A 19,115-nucleotide genomic window follows, 5' to 3' on the forward strand; every position below is an offset into this window, starting at 1 on the left:
GTGTTCGATTCATCACAATGTAACTAGATTATTGAACTCTAGTGCAAGTGGGAGACTGTTGGAAATATGCCCTAGAGGCAATAATAAAATGGTTATTATTATATTTCTTTGTTCATGATAATTGTCTGTTATTCATGCTATAATTGTATTATCCAGAAATCGTAATACACGTGCGAATACATAGACCACAACATGTCCCTAGTGAGCCTCTAGTTGACTAGCTCGTTGATCAACAGATAGTCATGGTTTCCTGACTATGGACATTGGATGTCATTGGTAACAGGATCACATCATTAGGAGAATGATGTGATGGACAAGACCCAATCCTAAGCATAGCTCAAAGATCGTGTAGTTTGTTTAGCTAGAGCTTTTCCAAATGTCAAGTATCATTTCCTTAGACCATGAGATTGTGCAACTCCCGAATACCGTAGGAGTGCTTTGGGTGTGCCAAACGTCACAATGTAACAGGGTGACTATAAAGGTACACTACGGGTATCTCCGAAAGTGTCTGTTGGGTTGGCACGAATGAAGACTAGGATTTGTCACTCCGTATGACGGAGAGATATCTCTGGGTGTTAGGGAACGTAGTAATTTCAAAAAAATTCCTATGCACACGCAAGATCATGGTGATGGCATAGCAACGAGAGGGGAGAGTGTTGTCCACGTACCCTCGTAGACCGTAAGCGGAAGCGTTAGCACAACGCGGTTGATGTAGTCGTACGTCTTCACGATCCGACCGATCCAAGCACCGAACGTACGGCACCTCCGAGTTCAGCACACGTTCAGCTCGATGACGATCCCCGGGCTCCGATCCAGCAAAGCTTCGGGGATGAGTTCCGTCAGCACGACGGCGTGGTGACGATGATGATGTTCTACCGGCGCAGGGCTTCGCCTAAACTCCGCGACGATATGTACGAGGTGGAATATGGTGGAGGGGGCACCGCACACGGCTAAGGAACGATCCGTAGATCAACTTGTGTGTCATGGGGTGCCCCCTGCCCCCATATATAAAGGAGCAAGGGGGGAGGAGGCCGGCACTAGGAGGGGGCGCGCCAAGTGTGGAGTCCTACTAGGACTCCCTAGTCCTAGTAGGATTCCACCTCCCTTGTTGGAGTAGGAGAAGGGGAAAGAGGGGGAGAGGAAGGAGGAAAGGGGGGCTGCGCCCCTTGTCCAATTCGGACCAGAGGGGGGGGGGGCGCAGGCCTCCTTCCTTTTGGCCTCTCTCCTTTATTCCCGTATGGCCCAATAAGGCCCATATACTCCCCGGCGAATTCCCGTAACTCTCCGATACTCCGAAAAATACCCGAATCACTCGGAACCTTTCCGAACTCCGAATATAGTCGTCCAATATATCGATCTTTACGTCCCAACCATTTCGAGACTCCTCGTCATGTCCCCGATCTCATCCGGGACTCCGAACTCCTTCGGTACATCAAAACTCATAAACTCATAATCTAACTGTCATCGAAACCTTAAGCATGCGGACCCTACGGATTCGAGAACTATGTAGATATGACCTAGAACTATTCTTGGTCAATAACCAATAGCGGAACCTGGATGCCCATATTGGCTCCTACATATTCTACGAAGATCTTTATCGGTCAAACCGCATAACAACATACTTTGTTCCCTTTGTCATCGGTATGTTACTTGCCCGAGATTCGATCGTCAGTATCCAATACCTAGTTCAATATCGTTACCGGCAAGTCTCTTTACTCGTTACATAATGCATCATCCCGCAACTAACTCATTAGTCACATTGCTTGCAAGGCTTATAGTGATGTGCATTACCGAGAGGGCCCAGAGATACCTCTCCGACAATCGGAGTGACAAAACCTAATCTCGAAATACGCCAACCCAACATGTACCTTTGGAGACACCTGTAGTACTCCTTTATAATCACCCAGTTATGTTGTGACGTTTGGTAGCACCCAAAGTGTTCCTTCGGTAAACGGGAGTTGCATAATCTCATAGTTACAGGAACATGTATAAGTCATGAAGAAAGCAATAGCAACATACTAAACGATCAAGTGCCAAGCTAACAGAATGGGTCAAGTCAATCACATCATTCTCCTAATGATGTGATTCCATTAATCAAATGACAACTCTTTTGTCCATGGTTAGGAAACATAACCATCTTTGATAAACGAGCTAGTCAAGTAGAGGCATACTAGTGACACTATGTTTGTCTATGTATTCACACATGTATTATGTTTCCGGTTAATACAATTCTAGCATGAATAATAAACATTTATCATGATATAAGGAAATAAATAATAACTTTATTATTGCCTCTAGGGCATATTTCCTTCATTGGGCCCACTCGGTAATGCATCATCATAATGAGCTCAATGTGACCAAGTTTCTAGTCACGGGATCATGCATTACGGTACGAGTAAAGTGACTTGCCGGTAACGAGATTAAACGAGGGATTGGGATACCGACGATCGAGTCTCGGGCAAGTAACGTACCGATTAACAAAGGGAATTGTATATAGGGGTTGCTTAAATCCTCGACATCGTGGTTCATCCGATGAGATCATCGAGGAGCATGTGGGAGCCAACATGGGTATCCAGATCCCGCTGTTGGTTATTGACCGGAAAGGAGTCTCGGTCATGTATGTGTGTCTCCCAAACCCATAGGGTCTACACACTTAAGGTTCGGTGACGCTAGGGTTGTAGAGATATGAGTATGCAGTAAACCGAAAGTTGTTCGGAGTCCCGGATGAGATCCCGGACATCACGAGGAGTTCCGGAATGGTCCGGAGGTAAAGAATTATATATAGGAAGTAAGGTTTCGGCCATCGGGAAAATTTCGGGGTCACCGGTATTGTACCGGGACCACCGGAAGGGTCCCGGGGGTCCACCGGGTGGGGCCACCTATCCCGGAGGGCCCCATGGGCTGAAGTGGGAGGGGAACCAGCCCCTGGTGAGCTGGTGCGCCCCCCTTGGGCCCCCTGCGCCTAGGGTTGGAAACCCTAGGGGTGGGGGCGCCTCCACTTGCCTTGGGGGGCAAGCCACCCCCTTGGCCGCCGCCCCCTTGGAGATCCCATCTCCTAGGGCCGGCGCCCCCCCCCCTAGAGGCCCTATATAAAGAGGGGGGAGGGAGGGAAGCCGCACCCATGCTCTTGGCGCCTCCCTCTCCCTCTGCTACACCTCTCCCTCTCGCAAACGCTTGGTGAAACCCTGCCGAGATCGCTGCTGCATCCACCACCAGGCCGTCGTGCTGCTGGATCTTCATCAACCTCTCCTTCCCCCTTGCTGGATCAAGAAGGAGGAGACGTATCCCTACCCGTACGTGTGTTGAACACGGAGGTGCCGTCCGTTCGGCGCTAGAATCTCCGGTGATTTGGATCACGACGAGTACGACTCCCTCAACCCCGTTCTCTTGAACGCTTCCGCTCGCAATCTACAAGGGTATGTAGATGCACTCATCTCTCTCGTTGCTAGATGAACTCGTAGATTGATCTTGGTGAAACCGTAGGAAAAATTTTATTTTCTGCAACGTTCCCGAACAAAAAGATCATCGCGGAAGTTTCATTCCGTTTGGACTCCGTTTGGTATTCTTTTTCTGCGAAACTCTAAAACAGGCAAAAAATAGAAACTGACACTAGGCTCTAGGTTAATAGGTTAGTCCCAAAAATAATATAAAATAGCATATAAATCCATATAAAACATCCAAAATAGATAATATAATAGCATGAAACAATCAAACATTATAGATATGTTGGAGACGTATCAAGCATCCCCAAGCTTAATTCCTGCTCGTCCTCGAGTAGGTAAATGATAAAAACAGAATTATTGATGTGGAATGTTACCTAATATATTTATCCATGTAATTCTCTTTATTGTGGCAAATTTTCAGATTCGAAAGATTCAAAACAAAAGTTTAATATTGACATAAAAAACAATAATACTTCAAGCATACTAACAAGGCAATTATGTCTTCTCAAAATAACATGGCCAAAGAAAGCTTATCCCTACAAAATCATATAGTCTGGCTATGCTCCATATTCATCACACAAAATATTCAAATTATGCACAACCCCGATGACAAGCCAAGCAATTGTTTCATACTTTGATGTTCTCAAACCTTTTCAACTTTCACACAATACATGAACATGAGCCATGGACATAGCACTATGGTGGAAGAGAATATGGTGGTTATCGAGAAGACAAAAAGAGGGAGATAGTCTCACATCTAGTAGGCGTATCAACGGGCTATGAAGATGCCCATCAATAGATATCAATGTGAGTGAGTAGGGATTGCCATGCACCGGATGCACTAGAGCTATAAGTGTATGAAAGCTCAAAAAGAACCTAAGTGGGTGTGCATCCAACTTGCTTGCTTATGAAGACCTAGGGCATTTGAGGGAGCCCATCATTGGAATATACAAGCCAAGTTCTATAATAAAAAATTCCCACTAGTATATGAAAGTGACAAAATAAGAGACTCTCTATCATAAAGATCATGGTGCTACTTTGAAGCACAAGTGTGGAAAAGGGATAATAACATTGCCCCTTCTCTCTTTTTCTCTCATTTTTTTGTTTGGTCTTTCTCTCTTTTTTATGGCCTTTTTTATTTCCTCACATGGGACAATGTTCTAATAATGATGATCATCACACTTCTATTTGCTTACAACTCGAAAAATTACAACTCAATGCTTAGAACAAAATATGACTCTATGTGAATACCTCCGGCAGTGTACCGGGATGTGCAATGAATCAAGAGTGACATGTATGAAAGAATTATGAAAGGTGGCTTTGCCACAAATACTATGTCAACTACATGATCATGCCAAGCAATATGACAATGATGAAGCGTGACATAATAAACGGAATGGTGGAAAGTTGCATGGAAATATATCTCGGAATGGCTATGGAAATGCCATAATAGGTAGGTATGGTGGCTGTTTTGAGGAAGGTATATAGTGGATGTATGGTACCGGCGAAATTTGCACGGCACAAGATACGAGAGGCTAGCAATGGTAGAAGGGTGAGAGTGTGTATAATCCATGGACTCAACATTAGTCAAAATGAACTCACATACTTATTGCAAAAATCTATTAGTCATCGAATGAAGTACTACGCGCATGCTCCTACGGGGATAGATTGGTAGGAAAAGACCATCGCTCGTCCCCGACCGCCACTCATAAGGAAGACAACCAATAAATACTTCATTCTCAAACTTCGTTACACAACGGTTCACCATACGTGCATGCTACGGGGCTCACAAACCTCAACACAAGTATTTCTCAAATTCACAATTACTCACCTAGCATGACTCTAATATCACCATCTTCATATCTCAAAACAATCATAAAGAATCAAACTTCTCATAGTATTCAACGCACTTTTATATGAAAGTTTTTATTATAGCCCTCTTGGATACTTATTATATTAGGACTAAATTTATAACCAAAGAAAATTACCATGTTGTTCTAAAAGACTCTCAAAATAATATAAGTGAAGCAAGAGAGTTCATAAATTTCTATAAAATAAAGCCACCATCGTGCTCTAAAAAGATATAAGTGAAGCACTAGAGCAATATTGCCTAGCTCAAAAGATATAAGTGAAGCACATAGAGTATTCTAATAAATCACGATTCATGCGTGTATCTCCCAAAAGGTGTGTACAGCAAGGATGATTGTGGTAAACTAAAAGCAAAGGCTCAAATCTTACAAGGCGCTCCAAGCAAAACACATATCATGTGATGAATAAAAATATAGCCTCAAGTAAAGTTACCGATAGACAAAGACGAAAGAGGGAATGCCTTCCGGGGCATCCCCAAGCTTAGGCTTTTGGTTGTCCTTGAATATTACCTTGGGGTGCCTTGGGAATCTCCAAGCTTAAGATCTTGCCACTCCTTATTCCATAGTCCATCAAATCCTTACCCAAAACTTGAAAACTTCACAACACATAACTCAACAGAAAATCTTATGAGCTCCGTTAGTATAAGAAAATAAATCACCACTTTAAGGTACTGTTGCAAACTCATTATTTATTTATATTGGTGTAATATCTAATGTATTCCAACTTTCCCATGGTTCATACCCCCGATACTACTCATAGATTCATCAAAATAAGCAAATAGCACATGGAAAACAGAACAGTCTGTAGCAATCTATAACTCTCGAATACTTCTGTAACTCCAAATATTCTGAAAAATTTGGACGACTTGAGAAATTTGTGTACCAATCCAGAGCAAAAAGAAACCGATCAAAAGCACGCTTTTGTGAATTTTGAAAATTATTTTCCTCGGTGTAAAAGTTTCTGTTTTTTAGCAGGATCAACACAACTATCACCGTAAGCTATCCTAAAGGTTTAACTTGGCACAAACACTAATTAAAATATAAAACCACATCTAACCAGAGGCTAGATGAATTATTTATTACTACACAGGAACAAAAAGTAAAGAACAAATATAAAATTGGGTTGCCTCCCAACAAGCGCTATCGTTTAACGCCCTTAGCTAGGCATAAAACACGAATAGATCTAGGCATTGTCATATTTGGTATGCAATTCTTCAATTGAGCACGTATAATCCTTAGGAGACTCTTTGATTTCATCAATGGTCAAACTCCTAGGCAAGAAATTAAGAAATTCATTCATGGCAAAAGGTTCCTTAATAATATCGAAAAGGTTGGGGTGAACACTTATTGATTTGAGATCTTCATTATCTTTTCCAGAAGATTCACCTTTATTCTTAGGAACATAAGTAAACTTGGCAACCTTAGTAGGAGGAAGACTTTGAGTAGTTTTAACGGAGGAAAGAGAGGAACCCAAGTTGGTAATAATATCTTCAAGTTTACCAATTCTAGTAGAATGTTGGTCTATCTTTTCATTAACTATGGGTTCCTTTTCTCTGAGATTCTTTAAAGTAACTCACTTTAGATCCATATTGAGAAATATGATTATGAATCTTTTTATCTAAATTTTCAATCAACTCTATGGTAGCAATTTTATTATCAATAATATCAAGTCTTTGTATCACATGTTCCAAGGTTAAAATAGTTCCGTTGATCAAAAGAGGTGGGGGGCCTAACAAATCTATCATGACATTGTAAGAATCAGAAGTATGACTCCCCAAGAAATTTCCCCCGGTAATTGTATCCCGAACATATCTATTCCGAGGAGTAACACCCACATAAAAATTGTGAAGAAGAACGGTAGTTGATTGCTTTTGAATAGATCTATTTTGAGCATTGCAAATTCTATACCAAGTATCTTTTATATTTTCTCCCTCCCTTTGTTTAAAGTTGAGGACCTCATTATCGGGAGTGTTAACAATGATGGGAGGACTAGCCATGAAAGTGAATCAAGCGATCTAACACACGGGCAAACAAAAAGGAAGCAAAGAAGACAAACGAAAGAGAGGCGAAGAAAAGGCAAATCTTTTTAGAAAATTGTTTTATAGGTGGAGAGAGGAAAACGAGGGGCGAATGGCGAATAATGTAATGCAAGAGAGGAGAGTTTATGATGGGTACTTGGTATGGCTTGACTTGGCGTAGATCTTCCCGGTAACGGCGCCAGAAATTCCTCCTGCTACCTCTTGAGCTTACGTTGGTTTTTCCCTTGAAGAGGAAAGGGTGATGCAGCAAAGTAGAGTAAGTATTTCATACAGTTTGAGAACCAAGGTATCAATTCAGTAGGAGACAACGCACAATTCACCGAATACCTGCACAAACAATCAACAACTTGCACCCAACGCGATAAAGGGGTTGTCAATCCCTTCACGGTTACTTACAAAAGTGAGATCTGATAGAGATAGATAAACGGTAAAGTAAATATTTTTGGTATTTTTAGTTTATAGATCGGAAAGTAAAAGATTGCAAAATAGTAGACCGGAAACTAGTATGATAGGAAATAGAACTTATATGATGGAAAAGAGACCCGGCGGCCATAGGTTTCACTAGTGGCTTCTCTCGAGATAGCAAATAATACGGTGGATGAACAAATTACTGCCGAGCAATTGATAGAAGAGTGCATAATCATGAACATAGGCATGACGTCCGTGTCAAGTAGACCGAAACGATTCAACATCTACTACTATTACTCCACACATCGACCAACTCTTGCATGCATCTAGAGTATTAAGTTCATGAAGAACAGAGTAACGCATTAAGTAATATGACATGATGTAGAGAAATTAACTCAAGCAATATGATGAAACCCCCATCTTTTTATCCTCGATGGAAACAATACAGTACGTGCCTTGATGCCCCTACTGTCACTGGGAAAGGACACCGCAAGATTGAACCCAAAGCTAAACACTTCTCCCATTGCAAGAAAAACCAATCTAGTAGGCCAAACTAAACCGATAATTCGAAGAGACTTGCAAAGATATCAAATCATGCATATAAGAATTCAGAGAAGACTCAAATAATATTTATAGATAATCTGATCATAAATCCACAATTCATCGGATCTCGGCAAACACACTGCAAAAGAATATTACATCGAATAGATCTCCAAGAGCATAAAGGAGAACATGGTATTGAGAATCAAAGAGAGAGAATAAGCTATCTAGCTAGTAGCTATGGACCCGTAGGTGTGTGGTAAACTACTCACGCTTCATCGGAAGGGTAATGGTGTTGATGTAGAAGCCCTCTGTGATCAAATTCCCCACCGAAAGGATGCCGGAAAAGGCCTCTAGATGGGATCTCACGGGTCAGAAGGTTGCGGCGGTGGAAAAGTGCTTTCGTGGCTCCCCCTAATGGTTTTGGGGTATAAGAGAATATGTGGGCGAAAGAATTAGGTCAGGAGAGCTCCCAGGGGCCACGAGGTAGGGGCGCGCCCTCCACCCTCGTGGCCGCCTCGTTGAGTCTCCGACTTCATCTCTAGGTCTCCTGGTTTGCTTCTGGTCCAAGAAAGATCATCGCGAAAGTTTCATTCCGTTTGGACTCCGTTTGGTATTCCTTTTCTGCGAAACTCTAAAACATGCAAAAAAAACTGGCACTAGGCTCTAGGTTAATAGGTTAGTCCCAAATATAATATAAAACAATATATAAATGCATATAAAACATCCAAAATAGATAATATAACAGCATGGAACAATAAAAAAATTATAGATACATTGAAGACGTATCACTTAAAAACACAAACAATGACAGACACCATAGATATGGTTAATGAAGCCACGAGTACAACGCCCATGAGCATCATGTTTGGCGCACACCACCGCTCTTGATGACAAAGTAGCATTACCAAGGTGATATTGTTCGACACATTGTTACGCGTGGGATCCCTACGTACAATGGTGTCACTGGTAATGGTAGAATGGCCTAGAAAGCGACACTCAGACTGCTTTTGATGACACTCTAGCTGCTTGCAATATCAATCAAGAGAGGATTGCCCCTATGCTTTTTACGGGACAACTCTTCCAAGGATGAGATCTGCTACCCTGTACACCACCGTGCGGTTGGAGTGATGGCTGCTGGAACCGACAAGCAAGATCTCAGAGTCACACTCTATCAGTTCACAAGGAGTGCGGATCTTGCCCTTTGGACATATGGCGATCACCTTGGGTGGCTGAAACGAAGTCGAAATGAATCCAGGCGTCTTCTCGTGGCGAGGTGGGTCGATCTGAAAAGGTTGTAGTTCATCACTGCTTGATGACGTGGGTTTCCGCAACATGTAATTTTTGCCTTGAGATGATGATATGGTGCTATTATCCGGGGAGAAGGTCCAGGCCGAGAAACTCCATTGCTTGTCCTTAGTGGTAGCGAATACCACGCGCGGCAGATCTAGAAGCACGATCATGAGCATGGGAACTCTGTCAACACCAATGCTCAGGAAGGTGGTCACCCTGCCTGGCGACAAGTAAGGACACTACATGCGTGAACTCTAGTGGATTGATCCAAAGCTCATTGTGGCATACATGATTGGCGGGAACTTGACAATGCTCCCCGTGAAGGGATAGGCAAACATCGCCGCCGTTTTCATTACCGTGTTCCCGGTGCCGCTGCAGCAGGAGGAGGCCCTTCAACTAGGCAGAGGGTGTGATGGTCCTCGAGAAGAGGGGTCGAGGGCAGACGAACACTCCAGTGTCGAGGTTGAGGAAACGCATCCGTCTGTCTTCATGGTGTAGGTCATGGCCCTTGGGCAGCATCGTCCACCGACGCGGGTGGAAGCGCGAGACAATGATGTAGTTTGCGTGCGGGCAGAGAATGCTGGACTGCACGTGCATGCACACGGCGCGGAAGCAAATGTAGCCGTGCAGGTTGACTTGGGCGAGCACCAGCCAGCCGACGAGATCTACCAAATCAGCGGGCAACGACGCCACGGGAGACACGTCGTCGGCGCCGGTGGCGGAGGCGGCACTACGGTCGGCGAAGGGCGGCAACGGTTTGTCGGCAAGGACATAGATCGATCTGATCGTTCGGGATTTTTCCCCTATCGTAGCCGCCAGCATAAGCGTCTTGCAACTAAGTATTCGTGATGGGAGCTATGATGCGTTGTGTATGGGCTCGTCGAGGGCCAGTCCAAACCATTCTTGGGCCCGAGGCGACGTGAGACCATTATATTTTATATCAAATATTTATACTTATTTTAAACGAAGTGTACATATAACAATTTTAATTAATACATTTTTATTACTTAGCCACATAACAATGTTTTAAATAATTTTTATATTATTCGTTGTTATACCATTGTAATACATCTTTGAGAATTTGATTCTACAAAATTTGGATTGTAAGATATATATATATATATATATATATATATATATATATATATATATATATATATATATATATATATATACCAAAAATATATTTTTTGTGAAAAAAACCATTTGAATTAATTTTATAATATTGCATAAATTGTATAGTGTATATACATATATTTGCATATCCATGCGCGAGTCCATATATATTTTAATATTATTGAATGTTGTGGTAGAGATTTCTAAACTATAAATATTTTAATAGAGCTTTCTACTGTATATGAGGCAACCATATTGGTAGAAACTTTTAGGGTATATCAAATATGACATGGAAGTTGGGTTCAGTAATAGAGTCATGCAAGAACCAAATATGTTCTTGAGTGTACTTTTGCGTATGATTCAATTATATCTGACATGGTCATCTTGATTCACATAGTTTGATTTGGTATAAATGAGATGTATTATCTGTTTCTCAAATGAAAAATTGCGGATTGGTTTGAACAATGAAAACTAGTTATCATAAATTTCATTATGATAGTCAGACATCTATCATAAAGAAAGACTAGTGTATCTAAACTTTGCCAGTCGAGTTGGTTTGCCTCCGTGTGGTATTCTAATGATCACTCTATATGCTGGCTGGGCTATGCTTTGTCTTGAGCACCCACTTTGTTCTTCTTTATTTCTCTTATGTTGCTTGTCTGGTTTATCTGCGTGATTTTACTCATAAATAGGGCAATTTCGTTTAGCTTTTTGTCCGATTTTTTCTAATAAATTGAATTAATATTTTGTTAAAAAACCATATTTATGCGGAGATTTCTCCCCCTTAGCTTTTAAAAGAACGCCGAAATGATGACGCATGTTGACACCAGCCATGCATGCTGCCTCTCGATCCTCATGAATAACCAAAGTTTTCTTGGTTAGTCCTCGCAGAAAAAAGTTTTCTTCGCTAATCGCCGCCCAAGATGATTACCGGGAGCACCGACGCGCATGCGCCGACTACGTGTAACTCATCCCTGTACATAGCCGAGACTTTCTCTTACTATCACCCACTGAGATCTTGAACAAAGAAAAGGCTTGCCCCGTTCACACATCCAAAGCGTAACACGTCGCCATGGTCCGTACCGCTCGATGCGCCACCCGGCCGTCCCGATCATTGATCGGCAGTAGTGCACGCATGCTTGACGCTCCTGCATTGCCCACCGTGTCGCGCGCTTCACCTACTACGTGCTGCACGGGGCCTATATATACACCTTCGACCTTTCTCCAATTTCCGCACCACACTCGCACGAACACTTTCGTATCCTAGGAGCTCAGTGTGTCAGCTACTAGCCGTTTCCTCTCCTCTCCTTCTGAAGAACCCAAGCAGGTATGGCTGCCAAGGCGACCCTCGTCTGCTTCATGGTCGTGGCTCTCGCGGTGGCGCTGCTGGGAGCGCCGGGCGCGGTGGAGGCGGCGACGTGCAGCCCGACGCAGCTGACCCCGTGCGCGCCGGCGATCATCGGGAACGCGGCGCCGAGCGCGGCGTGCTGCGGGAAGCTGAAGGCGCACCCGGCGAGCTGCCTGTGCAAGTACAAGAAGGACCCCAACCTGCAGCGCTACGTCAACTCCCCCAACGGCAAGAAGGTCTTCGCCGCGTGCAAGCTGCGCCTGCCAAGGTGCTGAGCGATCGACCCATGACCTTCATCCATCCATGATCTATCTCCCTCGCGTTTTGCACGTACGCTACGTGCCTACGTGCGGTGTGGGTGTGTGGCATGGCATGGCTTTGTGATGTCACCTGAGGACGTGAGGTAATAATAAATCGTACGAGAGTGCTATATATTACATATAAAGAGAGAGAATTATACGTTGAGTGGAAATAAATCACGTTGATCGATCGATCGGTCATGTACTCTTTGTGGTATGGACCGAGTTGGCTCGACTTGTGTTATGTCAGTGTGAGTGTGACGATCATGTACTCTGTGTGGCACCATATGATTGTTCCAGTAATAATTATATGTCTTGCATACTTTAGCCGAGCGGGCGTGGCTACTGGTCAATCGACTGAAATGAATTTTGGGTCAGTCGATTGACCCCAAGCTCTGTTTCAGTCAAGCATGATTAATTAGTCAGCCACACAAGCCTACGCAGCGTCCGCACAGGTGCAAGCTGGACCATGCGCCTGCTCCAGTCCAATACTATCAAGTCAGCCTACTTTTTTTTACATTAATTACTGGCTGCTCTAGTATAGTAATTGGCCAAGTCTTTGCAGATGACCTATGAAGAGCATTCTCACACATAATTGCATGCAATGGTTAGTGGCTATATGTGTAATCTCACACATGTATATTCATTTTTATACATGTGCAATCTCACCGATGAATAGCATTCTCACACATATTTATTTTTATACATACATATATTTGGAAAATATATTATTACTATGCAAAACTGAGCATATTATAGTGAGATTTCCGCAAAAAAAAACATTTTCGAAAAAGTAATGGATTAGTGACATCCATATTACCCTTACAAAAGAAAAAAAAGAATACTAAAACAAAATGAAAAATGAATAAAAAACAAAGTTTTCTATGGTAGAATGAATTCGTGGCACTGCTATTACCCTTTCAGAAAAAACTAAAACAAAATCAAAATAATGAAGTTTTCTATGGTAGAATGAATTCGTGGCACTGCTATTACCCTTTCAGAAAAAACTAAAACAAAATCAAAATAATGAAGTTTTCCAAGGAAGAATGAAACCCTTTAAGAAGAAAGAAAATGAAAAAGGAAAATCTTTCAAAAATTACACAAAATTTGCACTGAAATTGCACTTTTTGAAATATGCAAAGAATAAGCATATAATAGTGCATTTTTCGCATTCTACTATAGTTTACACATAATGTAACTGAAATAATGTATTTCCTCTAAGAAGTCAGAAAATAAAAATCTTGCGCACAACTTTGCACTGAAATTGCACTTTACCGTAATATGCAAAAATAATCATGAAAATTTGGCAAATAATATATATTATTTGTTTGTATATAATTACACTCAGCCAAAGAACCACAAAAAAAGCAATAAAAGGAAAGAAAAAAGGAAAAACACACACATAGAAACATGAAAAGAGAAATAAAAAATGAAGCAAAAATACCCACAAAAGAAAGAATTAAATTTCCTTAGGAAGAATGAATTATTGGCATTGGTATTACCATTTGAGAACAAAAAAATGAGAAAAATAATCTAAAACAAACACTGACAAAATTTGCACGAAATATACATAAAAATTGCGCTTTTTAAAAATATGCAAGACTAAGCATATAAAAGTGGAACTTTTGCAAAAACAAAATCCAAGTATAAATGAATAGTGGCATTAGTATTAACCTTAAAGTAGAATGGATATGAAGTAAAGACTAAAGCAATATCAAAATAATGTTTTTTATGAAAATTAATGAATTAGTGGCGTTGGTATTTCCTTTAAGAAGAAATAAAATTTATAAAAATGTGCACAACTTCGCACCAAAATTGCACTTTATCGTAATAAGCAAAAATAATCATATAATCATGAAATTTTTGGCACATATTATATAGTATTTGTATGTATATCATTACACACCCAAAAACCCACAAGAACAAGAAATAAGAATAAAGGAAAGAGAAAAATAAAAGAAAATGCAACCCAGAAGAGCAAAAACGAGCCCAGGAGGCAATTCAACTGACCCAAAATAGGGGTCAATCGATTCCACATAGCCCAACTTATTTTTTCATGGACTGTCATGGGCTCAAATTTAAGGGTCAGTTATAGTACGCACGGGCCTATGCTCCAGTTAATGGGAAAGTTGCTGGAGAGCGAGCGAGGGGGGAAGGCGTGCAAATTCTCTCGTTCTCCCGCCTGAAACCCCCTCTCTTTTTTCGACCCCCCACCGATTCCTCATCGGGCGCCCCTCTTTTCTCCGTCTCGTAGTTTCTCCAGCGATTATTTCGCTCGCCGCAAACGGACATCAAAATTCAAGGTATGGTCTTCGCAGCCTGGATTTACCGGAGTAGCTACCAGAAATTTCGTCGGCATCTTTGTTGAAGAAACCATGGGGCGTCAAGTGTAGATCCTTGCCCTGTTGCCCATCCAGTTCAATTTTTGCTAGATTTCCTTTCCTGTACCCAACGTGTTCAGATCTGCTAGTGTGCTCGTTCGGGTATACAATTTTTAGCCCTTCTGTGGTATGGTATGGGGATGGTCGCTGATTTATTGGGGGAAAAGGCCCGTGGTTAGATCTCTAGATGGACGAGGTTATTTCGCCTTTTCTTTTTTTCGAAAAGGGGGGCTTCCCCGGCCTCTGCATCAGCATGATGCATACGGCCATCTTATTAAGCATAAAATAGTCCACAAAGTCTCCAAGTCTCAAGGTTGTCAACAAGAAAAGTAAGAAAAGGCTCACACAGAGCCCGAAGGCTAGATACACAAGCTAGCCAAAGCACTTATACATCACAGCCGTTTGGCTCCAAAATAGACAGGTAAACTAATTGCCTATCCTGTTACACGACCGCCATCCAAACCGGCTGAATATATCCCGAGCTACCATCTCCCATCGGATAGCAGCAGTAACCAAAAGCTCCCTGCCTCCGTCGGAGTGAGTAGCGACCAGGAACGGATAAGAGCCGTTGCTCGGAAGATAACCTGCAAAACATGGATATTTGTTGATCTGTTAAAGACGAAGTCATTTCTGCAATTCCAAAGCGCCCACAAAAAAGCGCAAACCCCCAAGCGAATATGTTTTGCTAACCCGGGCTCTACCCTAGTTAGCCATGTCCCAAACAACATGTTAACCGACCTTGGTGGGGTAATATTGAAAGCGACTTGAATAGTCGTCCAAAGAATTCTAGCTAGTGGGCAGTCAAAGAAAAGATGTTTAATGGTTTCACCCTGATCACAGAAACTACACCTAGTAGGTCCTGTCCAATTACGCTTAGTAAGATTATCCTTTGTTAAGATCACCTGTTTATGTAGAAACCACATAAACACCTTGATCTTTAAAGGCACTCTGACGTCCCACACATGCTTTGAAGTAGGAATCGAGCTGGAATTAATAACATCAACATACATTGATTTAACCGTGAATCCCCCCGACCTAGTGAGATTCCAGCGTAATTTATCAGGTTGTTGAGATAGTTGTACCTGCATCAGTCTCCTAACTAGATGCAGCCACTCTTCCCAACGATTGCCCACTAACGATCTTCTAAACTGGATATCCAGGGGTATCGAGGCGAAGACCGATGCAACCAAAGCATCGCGCCTTCGAACTATACGATACAGAGACGGATACTGGATTGCTAGGGGAGCCTCTCCAAGCCAAGTATCCTCCCAGAATCTCGTGCTTGCACCATTACCAACTAAATGCTTTGACCTCTGAAAAAATGAAAGCTTCACTTTCATAAGCCCTTTCCAAAAGGGTGAATCAGTTGGTCTAACCGACACCTGAGCCAAAGTTTTGGTTTGGAGATACTTGTTACGCAGGATTTGAGCCCACATGGCGTCAGTTCCTGAGGATAACTTCCACAACCACTTACTAAGAAGGCACCGGTTCTTGACTTCGAGATTCTTAATCCCCATACCCCCTTGGTCTTTCGGTCTACAAATGATATCCCACTTCGCTAACCGATATTTTCTCTTAGGCTCATCCCCCTGCCAAAAGAACCTCGATCGATAGAAGTCCAGTCGTTTCCTAACTCCAACTGGGACTTCAAAGAAGGACAAAAGGAACATGGGCATGCTCGTGAGCACCGAATTAATAAGAATTAAACGGCCTCCATACGACATGAGCTTGCCCTTCCAACAACTTAGCTTCTTCTCGAAACGATCCTCAATACACTTCCATTCATTATTCGTGAGCTTGCGGTGATGAATAGGAATTCCTAAGTAGGTAAAAGGCAGCTCACCCAAACCACATCCGAACAACTGCTTGTAATCCTCTTGTTCCTCTTTGGCTCTCCCAAAGCAGAACAACTCACTTTTGTGGAAGTTAATTTTGAGCCCACTTAGCTGCTCAAACAAACAAAGCAGCAGCTTCAGATTTCTAGCTTTTACCAAGTCATGCTCCATGAAGATGATAGTGTCATCAGCGTATTGCAGGATGGATATACCCCCATCCACTAAGTGTGGCACCAAGCCCCCTATTTGGCCAACTTCCTTGGCTCTCCCTAACAACACCGCCAACATATCGGCTACTATGTTGAACAGAATAGGGGACATCGGATCTCCCTGCCGCAGGCCCTTATGTGTCTGGAAGTAATGACCGACATCGTCATTCACTTTTATGCCAACACTACCCTTTTGCGTAAAAGTTTCAATCTGGCTCCTCCAGCCCTCGTGGAAACCTTTCATACGCAAAGCTTGTTGCAGAAAAGGCCATTTAACTTTGTCATACGCTTTCTCAAAATCTACTTTAAAGATGACTCCATCAAGTTTCTTAGAGTGAATTTCCTGGAGCGTTTCATGCAACACCACCACCCCTTCAAGGATGTTTCTGTCTGGCATGAAAGCTGTTTGGGATTGCTGCACCACAGAATGCGCAATCTGTGTGAGCCTATTAGTCCCAACCTTGGTAAAAATTTTGAAACTGACATTCAAGAGGCAGATAGGACGGAACTGCTCAATCCTGAGAGTGTCGGTCTTCTTTGGAAGCAACGTTATCGTTCCAAAGTTCAAATGAAAAAGTTGAAGCCGTCCAGCAAAAAGGTCGTGGAACATGGGTAGCAGATCCCCTTTGATGATATGCCAACATCTTTTGTAAAACTCCGCCGGGAACCCATCCGGCCCGGGAGCCTTATTGTTCTCCATCTGAGAGATGGCATCGAAAACCTCCTTTTCCGTAAACGGCGCAACTAGCATGTCATTATCAGCAGCAGTTAATTGAGGCACATCCTCAGTCCTGGACTCATCGAGGGACATAGCGCTATCCTCCGGCGGTCCAAATAACTGCTTGTAGTATTCGGTGATGTATAGCTTAAGATTATCGTGACCAACAATTGTGCCTTCATCTTGCTCGAGCTGAAATATTTTTTTCTTTCTGTGTTTGCCATTCGCAATCAGATGAAAGAATTGAGTGTTCGCATCCCCTTGGATTACTTTGCGAACCTTTGCTCTGAGCGCCCACTTCAGCTCTTCTTCGCGGGGAAGTTCCTTCAACCTCTTTTCCGCATCAATCTTACAGCACATATCCGCAGATTGAAGAACCGCTGATTCAGCTTTAACATCTAGGTATTGAATAATCTCCAGGAGTCTGTCTTTCTCAACCTTATAAACTCCACTTAGATGTTTAGCCCAACCTCGAAGAAAGCACCTCAAATGCCTAATCTTATTCTGCCATCTCTCGACAGGCGATCTACCCCTAGACTCTCTAGCCCACTCTCTGGCAACAATATCCAAGAAACCTTCTCTTTCAAACCATGTCGTTTCAAAGGAGAAAGTATTCTTGTTTCCCACATGCCTTGGCTCCCCTGAGTCAACAAATAGCGGTGTGTGGTCCGAAATTCCTCGCGTTAGAGCCTGCACCGTGACCAGAGGGAACTTCTGCTCCCATTCGGCACTTGCCAGAACCCGATCCAACTTCTCATATGTCGGGTTTGGTAAAGAGTTAGCCCAGGTAAATTGTCTACCAGAGAGTTCGATTTCTCTCAAATCCAAACTCTCAATGATGGTATTAAACATAAAGGACCATCGCCCATCAAACTTATCGTTATTCTTTTCATCCCGCCTCCTAATAATGTTGAAGTCCCCCCCAACCAGGATAGGGAGTTGTTCGGACCCACAAATTCGAACCAGGTCAGCCAAAAATTCAGGTTTAAGCTCAGGTTGTGCAGCCCCGTAGACCGCCACCAACACCCAGTTAAACCCATCTATTTTGGACCTGACTCTGAATTTCACTGCAAAGTCACCCATAACAACACTCCGGACTTCAAGGGAATCACATCTCACACCCAGCAAGATGCCCCCAGACCTCCCTCTTGGAGGAAGACAATGCCAATCGAATTCCACCCCTCCCGACAACGTGTTAAGAAACTGAGGTGCAAAAATTATCCCTACCAGTTTCAGAGAGAGCAATGAAATCTAAACGGTGCTCTAAAGATGCCTCCGCTAGAAACCTACGTTTAGCCAAGTCCTTAAGACCTCTGCTATTCCAGAATATTCCTTTCATAGGTCATCATGGAATTTTTTGGCCTTACGAATTCTAGCACTCCTGCGTACCGCGGATGCAGGGTACACCTTCCGCTTCCACTTACGTTTAGGAATGTTATCACCTGTAGCCCGGTCCTCATAACCGTGCTCTGGTTGAACATGAGCTGCATCATCTACCTGGAGTTCATCCTCATCAGGCTCCGCAGACGGAGGAACAAGATCCGCGCAGAATTTATCAAGCACCCTAACACCCAAGGCCTCAATCTCCGCATCATTCAAAGGTTTTACAGCCGCTAGG

The 19,115-nt window shown here is 42.8% G+C and overlaps 1 protein-coding gene across 1 annotated transcript; it reads left to right on the forward strand.

Moving 5' to 3' along the window:
• Nucleotides 1–11,954: 11,954 nt before the first annotated feature.
• Nucleotides 11,955–12,681, forward strand: LOC123097700 (non-specific lipid-transfer protein 2-like). The gene has a single exon (XM_044519515.1). The coding sequence runs from the start codon at nt 12,037–12,039 to the stop codon at nt 12,328–12,330; it is 294 nt and encodes a 97-aa protein (XP_044375450.1). The 5' UTR covers nt 11,955–12,036; the 3' UTR covers nt 12,331–12,681.
• The last annotated feature ends 6,434 nt before the right edge of the window (nt 12,682–19,115 follow it).

This window comes from Triticum aestivum, chromosome 1B, assembly GCF_018294505.1.
Source record: "Triticum aestivum cultivar Chinese Spring chromosome 1B, IWGSC CS RefSeq v2.1, whole genome shotgun sequence".
Lineage (NCBI taxonomy): Eukaryota > Viridiplantae > Streptophyta > Magnoliopsida > Poales > Poaceae > Triticum > Triticum aestivum.

Bases quoted from the DNA above. Each gene is read 5' to 3' on its own strand.
- LOC123097700 (XM_044519515.1), top strand. From the start codon at position 12,037: ATGGCTGCCAAGGCGACCCTCGTCTGCTTCATGGTCGTGGCTCTCGCG.